Source organism: Vigna unguiculata, chromosome 10, assembly GCF_037176805.1.
Source record: "Vigna unguiculata cultivar grain cowpea cultivar isolate G323 ecotype 2 chromosome 10, ASM3717680v1, whole genome shotgun sequence".
NCBI classification, from domain to species: Eukaryota; Viridiplantae; Streptophyta; class Magnoliopsida; order Fabales; family Fabaceae; genus Vigna; species Vigna unguiculata.
The window spans coordinates 6306314-6313768 of record NC_140801.1 but is presented as its reverse complement, the minus strand read 5'-3'; the positions used below and the strand labels follow the sequence as shown (position 1 = coordinate 6313768).

The following is a 7455-nucleotide window of genomic DNA, read 5'->3' as shown; positions in this document are numbered from 1 at the left end:
CCAGGCCGCTTACTTGTGGTGAGGATGGGGAACTTAAACGAATTAACAGAAAATTAAGGGTGTTCGACCCAGGCCGCTTACTTGTGGTAAGGGTGGGGAACTTAAACGAATTAATATCAAGTTAAGGGTGTTCGACCCAGGTCGCTTACTTGTGGTAAGGGTGAGGAACTTAAACGAATTAACAGAAAATTAAGGGTGTTCGACCCAGACCGCTTACTTGTGGTAAGGGTGGAGAACTTAAACGAATTAACAGAAAATTAAGGATGTTCGACCCAGGCCGCCTACTTGTGGTAAGGGTGGGATATGAGTAGTATGTAGGGTGGCAGGCATGTTGTAGGGGACATGAGTGGTGGGGAGGGTGGCGGCGGGAGTGGGAGCCGCAGTATGCCCTGGGAGGGTGGAGCGGAAGTGAGTAGGATGGGCTGAGAGGATGGGAGTTTGTTGGGTGGTGGTGAAGGTGTGCGGAGTAGGATTGTACTCGCTTTCCTCTTCAGTAGGCTGGAAAGCCTGGGACCCTGCAGCTTCAGATGCTTCCTTGGCCTTTCCCTTTTGAGTGGGGTCGGCTTCGATCTTTCGCCTTAGGCAAGAGTTTTCCTGTCGCATGCTTCCATCTCATCAGCGCTGCGCTTCTTCAAGTTAGCCAACTCCTGTTGCATCTTAACTTGACCGTCTAGGATGGCGGCCATATCCGAAGTGATGTTAGCAGGTCCTGAGGGGCCAGCTTCAACTTGCTTATTAACTCCTGCTTTACTGTAGGTAGAAACCATATTCGGAGAAAGCGGGTAGTAAAGTACTATCTCATGCCCCACGGTGGGCGCTAATTGTTCTTGCAGAGAACAAATAAGATGAGTTAGGCACAAGTAACACCTTACCCATAGTTCGCCATCTCCTCAGTAGGCCTCTTCCCGGTTGGTATATGTATGCTTGGACCCGAGAGGGGTTACCTGCAGAAGGGACTCCAAAGCTTAAGTCATCAAAATTTCTCAAAAAGTTAAATCAGATGATTAGGGAAGTAATGAATGCGTACCTTTAATTCGTGGGGTCCATGCATATTTATAAATCATTAATTATGTCTACCCACATCATGGGTTGGGCCCTTGCTTGGGCCGTAGGTGGGCCTGAGCCTTAGCCCAGGCCTTTAGTTCGATTATTGAGGGCTGGTGGCTTTTATTGGAGCGTCTTGTTTATCGAGTTGTCGGCCTAAGCCGATTACCCTTTAATGACTTAGGCCGCTATTGTTGTTTTTGGTTTCCTTTATCAGTGTCTCTTCTTAGCAGTTCAGTTCGGGTACCTTAGCATGTACATGGTGCTTGTTATTATTCGGCTTAGGCTGACTAGATGCACTACGGTTTCAAATATTGTTTCATCTCCCCGATCTTTTTCTTTAAGCAATGTTGAAATATGAGATTTTTTTTAAGAGACTAAGGTCAATAGCATCATATTAACATGTTGATGTTTTACTAATTCTTAAACTTTTTATCAATTAATTTTGAGATAGGATATTACAAATATTAAAAACGAAAGTAATAAAACTAATCATACACGATTTTAAATGTATTATCACTTATTTAATATTCAAATACTAGTCGCTATTACCATCATTAAATTACATATAAGTTTTGTGTAAAACGGCCACACAACCCGAAGCACAATCTCATCATTTAGGATTGTAATATCATACCATAAAATACAATTTTAAGTTGTTCACACAAATCATTCAAAGGCTTTCATAAAGCTCCAATGGAAGACGTGGTTGGAGCATAAGTCGAAGTTCTTGTTCCTTAGGCAAAGCCACTCCTAACCCTTCGGTCATATCAACCTCAGCACCACCCTTTGTGAAAATATGAAACCCTTGAAGCAACCGAGCCAAGGTCAAGTGCGTCACTTGCAGCCCAAAGGTCATGCCAGGGCACGACCTTCTTCCATAGCTAAATGGAACCAACTCAAAGTCCTGACTCATGAAATCTATGTCTCTGTGAGTGGTGAGGAACCTCTCTGGCTGAAACTCATTAGGGTTAGTCCAAACTTGCGGGTCCCTTTGCAAGTTCCAGAGGTTAATAAGCAACCGTGTTCCCTTTGGGACGTGGTACCCTACCAAAGAACAATCTTCCATGGCCTCCCTGATTCCTGTTAAGGGTGCTGGCGGGTACAAACGAAGGGTCTCTTTGACAATGGCGTGGAGATAATTGAGGTTTTTGATGTCAGATTCTTGGACCCATCTTTCTTTTCCTACGTGGCTGTCCAACTCTTGTAGGGCAACCTTTAGAACCTTTGGATGGTTTACGAGCAGGGAGAGTGCCCATGTCAGTGTGATAGATGTGCTTCCCGAAGCAGTAAGGATAAGCATCTGCACCAAACCTTATAGTGAGATTTAAAGTTTTTTTACCATTCTAAAAACACTAACCTTAGTGATATAAAGGTTAATTAAGTTTCTCATCACTGTCCTAAATGTAACTTCAATTAAGTCTGTAATAAATTCTTTTTTGTCTATTTTTATATTCGTTTGTACTTTTGAATTTTCTGCTAATTTAATGTTGTCATTGTTATATTGATTATGTTATGTCATTTAATTATCTTGGTACTTTAACATATATAAATGTTTTGACCAACCCAAGTCGGTGGTGTGATGGCGGTGTCAGTATCATTAGGAACAAAGTATCAATAGGAACAATGAATGTGTTTTTTAAGTATTGTTTGTTTTGGAGTGTTGTTTCATTATGATTTTGTTCTTGAAAAAAGTTTTAGAGAGAGAAATGAGTATTTAAATTGCGGTTGACCTTAACTCCTAACGATGCTAGATTTATTGAATTTTTGAATTATTGTCCGTTTTGGAGCATGGCGTTCCGTAACGATTTTGTCCTTAAAAGAGGCTTTAAAGGATGAAGAGAATATTTAAACCCCACTTGACTTCAACTCTTACGTGACACTTATTGAGTGCACCAAACTAGTAAGATTATATAATTATTATCAAATAATATTCCGTTTAATGAATAACTATAATAAAAGGAGTCTTATTTATATGAAAATTGTTAATTCTTTTTTTTCTGAAAAAAAAAATAGTAGAGCTGTCAGTATTTTGGAGAACTCCGAAGATAACTAAAAATATTTACGTATTGTTGAGTAACAAGTTTGTGACATCGAGAATAAAACTGAAACACATATTTTTGTGAAATATAACTCGGGATTGTGTCTTAAAATTAATAGAAGGGGTGAAAGGAAGAAGTTAAAATTGGACTTTAGAAATTCCAGTTATATGGTTGGAATTTAAACACAACAAACACTTCCAAAGCATCAAATGTAAAAGGGAGGAATCAGGGAATTATTTGGTTGTGGGGTACAATCACGTGGGAGTTTGGTTGATCTATCATTTTCATTGAATGTTTATTAAAGCTAAAAATAGTTCAATTTTTCTACCTTAAGAATATTGATAGATCAGGGCTTGGTTAGATAAGAATCCAAATTCTCTAGTTTTTTTTGTTCCTCCTATTTTCTAAAAAAAACAATGATGTTGATATTTTTAAAAGAAATTTAATATATTTTAAAACATTAAAATTATTTTCCATCAATTTATTTTAAAGGTACAACAGAAAAACAGTATAAAAAAAAATTCTGGTAGAAAATTCAAATTCGTTAGATAATTATTGGAGTTAAATAGATTTTTGTTCTCTTAATTTTAGTTAAAAATTGAAATTAGTCTCTTTTTAAAATTTTGATTAGTCTCTTAATATTATAAATGTGTGAATTTATTTTTTTTAATCAAATTTTTCTTAAGTTTATTAAACGCATTTTATAATAATATTTGAATTTTTATACTATTTGACGTATTTTTGTTTCAAATTCGTATGTAGTTATTTATAAATAAATCAAAATTTTGTTATAATAAAGAAAATCATTTAAAATGCTAAATTAATTTAACAAAATTAGATAAAAAAAATTGAATTTACACACTTTCAAATACATGAACTAAATTTGTAAATTTATTCAAATTTTTAAAAAATTGATTCTAATTTTTAATGAAAGATAGAAAAAGATATTTATCCCTAATTATTGCACCGATTATTGAAGATGGAAAGTAAACGTACCAATGATGTCGCTTTGATAACTGTCTCCCGCTTATAACCACATATATCTTCTTGGTCTTCAAAAGATGATAACATCACATCCATGAAGTCCCTTTCACAACCACCATTCTTCTTCTCTCCTCTCATCTCCACGTGTTCTTGCAGCCACCTCTCAAGGATAATGTCTAGTTTCTCAGCTGTTCTTTTCATGAAACTTAAATGTCCCTGAAAATCAAACCAACTCAGTGATGGAATTGCATCAGCCACCACAAAAACACCAGACAGGTATGTGGCATCTTTAATGGCTTTCCTCAGTTTCCATGCATCATTATCTTCTTGGTTAACAGTGTCCCCTCCAAATCTCTTCCCAGCAATCATCCTCACGATTATGTTGAAGGTCATGTGCTCCAACAGATTGCTTATAGCCACTTCATTTGAGCCCTTCACGTTCTTTGCAGAGGACACTGCCATCGATGAGTACAAGTCCTTCACAAGAGACAGTGTTTCACTGTCTCTCACATGCTTCAGCTTCTCAAGCCTGTGGCTTGACAACATCTCAAGAACAGCCACTTTTCTGATCTCACGCCAGTAATCTCCGTAAGGGGTAAGGCCAAAGATTGCATTGTTGTAACCCATGAGTCTGCCAGCAGAAGTGTTTGGCCTTGAGGCAAAAACTCTGTCGTTTGTTGTGAGGCACTCCTTGGCAATTTCCCTGTTGTTCACCACTACGGTGGTGTGGCAACCCAGTTTGACACAGAAAACTGGACCATATTTCTCAGCCATGGCTGAGAAGGTCCTGAAATAGGGTATTCTACCATTGAGAAGGTGAAGGTGCCCTATGAAAGGTAAAGCACCACGAGGTTCGGGTATTGTACCCTTTCTTTGCTTAGGAGATCTAATGAATCGAAACACTTTGTATGCAATTAGCAAAGCTAGGATTCCTGCTAAAGTTGGAACATAGGAAGCAGGATCCATGGGGATTGAGTAGTCACAATATTTGCACATCTACCTTACCTATATATATATAGGATATGAAATGATGGAAACATAAAGATCTAGGACAACATTAGTTAAATTTTTAAGTATCTAATATAAATCCAAATGATGTGACATCAACCACTTAGAGATAACATATTCACGCTCAAGTACTATAAGAAAATCTTGTTGTAAAAGAATTAATTTGAAACTTTTTAGATTCAAATTTAAATAATTAAATGGGAATTATATTTTAGGAAAATAAATTAAATGCCTTTAAATTAATTTCAAATTGATACTTTTTAAATCATTTTAAAACTAATATAATTTAAAATTATTATACATTTTGTAAAAATAGTTTTGAAAAAAAAAATGTTAGAAACACTGCTTGTTATTTATAACCTATTATATCTATTGAACATCCGATGTGGTACAAGTAATATAAAATATATAAATATATTGAAGTAATAAGTTATATCAAAGAAATTGCATTATATTTAGAAATGGGAGGATTGATGCAAAGGAAATATTATGCATAATTCAGATCAGATTTTAGGTATGAATAAGGAGTAAAAATAAGAAATTTATATTCTCCTACTCCGATTGATATTTTGATCCTATAAAATGCATCAGAACACTAGTGTGAAGTGCAAGATTATTGCAAGATTATAGAAGTGCAAGATTATAGCAAGGGACATTACCGGGGTGGATAGGGTACAAGTAGTAGTTCTCTCATATTTTACTCGCTGGATAAATATCTGTCTCGTATTTATACCCATATTTATATGGGAATTCACATATTTTTTTTAATATTCACGAATATTCACGGATACATGCAAGTATTTACAAAAAAAAATTAATATTAAAGAACATATTTTAACCATCAATTCAGATAAAAATACAATGCATAACATTTATAATTTTAAACAAAGTATAAATAACCCATTTAAATATTGTTGAATGATAATTTACAAAGAAATGAAGATTTTTTTTTTAAAATGAATTGATAAAATCAACCCATTCAAAATCAATGTGTTAATGTTTTAATCATGTTTTTATTTATTTATTTAAATTAGAGTATAGAGGGTACAAGTATCCACGAGTACTGATACTATAATACCCCTACCCGTCCCGTTAACATTCAGGTATAAAAAAATATCCGTACCCGTTACTCGCGAATATCCATTTACAATATCTATTTCCTATTCATTGCGGATTTTATCTGCAAATATCTGCGATAGGGATATTTTTGACATCCCTAATTATAATGGTCATAAAAAGAAAAAATTTACATATACACTATTGTATATGGTTTCAGTGTGGATACTTTGCCCTCAACTTGGCTACAATAACATGAACATCAAATGTAAGACAAAGCCATTGAATAAAAGACAAGGTGATCAAAAACTAACCCATGACTCAGGCCATTTAGCCTAAAAGTTTATTTTGTTTCTGCAGATGAAAACTATATGTGAGGAAAAAGAGATGAGGAGAGGGTCTTGGAAAAGCAAAGTTGTTGACTACTGTAAAAAACAAAATCAAAGAAAATGTCTTCAATGAATATTGCAACAAACTCTAGCTACAACTACCAATAGGCTGCTACAGTGCACAATCAGAGAACTCTTAATGGGATCACATTCTCTAAAGTTGCCACACTCATCGTTGAAGTTGGGCCAATTTTAGTACGTTAATATGCACATCTGAAATGTTAATAGCCACACCTTGAAGGTTAATGACACCCATCACTGATTTAATTCAATATTTTATATTCTCATCTATGTATCAATCAAGAATAGACCAGATGTGTATAAGTTAAGGATATTTTGATATCAAATATAAAAATTTTAATTATGCTTACCGAAACTTAAAGCAGGAAATAATGTAAATATCTTTTGTACAAGAATCAGAGTATCCAAATATTTATTATATATAGATATATATACTTTGATGATAAAAAAAATATAAGTGTTACATCAATCACCGACATAAGTCAATGTAAAAAGCTCGTTGTTAAGGAAGAGAACATGCCTAATTCTTAACTTCCACGCATTCCCTGTCATTGTATACTTCTACCGCAACCAACTTGTTGACATCTCCGTCGTTTTCTTCTGAACATCGGAGAATCAAAAGTAAATGACTTAAAAAAAAATCAAAGAACATGTTCTCAGTGGTTTATTTGTAGAAACTCTAACTCCAGATATATAATTCCAGACTTAAAAACATAAATTAATTTATTAAAACACTTAATCTTTTCAAGCTTTCAATTTTCATGATTTTGATTTATTGAAGCCACTTTAAATAGTTATTTAAGTTATTTTAAAATATTCAAAGGTGGTGACTTTGTGTAAGGATTAAAATGTTTTTTAATCTATTAAACTATCAAATTTTTAATCAACCTAAACTTATATTCAAATTTGTA

The 7455-nt window shown here is 34.5% G+C and overlaps 1 protein-coding gene across 1 annotated transcript; it reads right to left on the bottom strand.

Moving 5' to 3' along the window:
- Positions 1-1524: 1524 nt before the first annotated feature.
- On the bottom strand, positions 1525-5081 carry LOC114166300 (cytochrome P450 CYP82D47-like). Its single transcript, XM_028051014.2, has 2 exons — positions 4083-5081; positions 1525-2347 (listed from the first exon to the last, which is right to left on the bottom strand). The coding sequence occupies exons 1-2, from the start codon at positions 5064-5066 to the stop codon at positions 1718-1720; spliced, it is 1614 nt and encodes a 537-aa protein (XP_027906815.2). The 5' UTR covers positions 5067-5081; the 3' UTR covers positions 1525-1717.
- Between the last annotated feature and the right edge of the window lie 2374 nt (positions 5082-7455).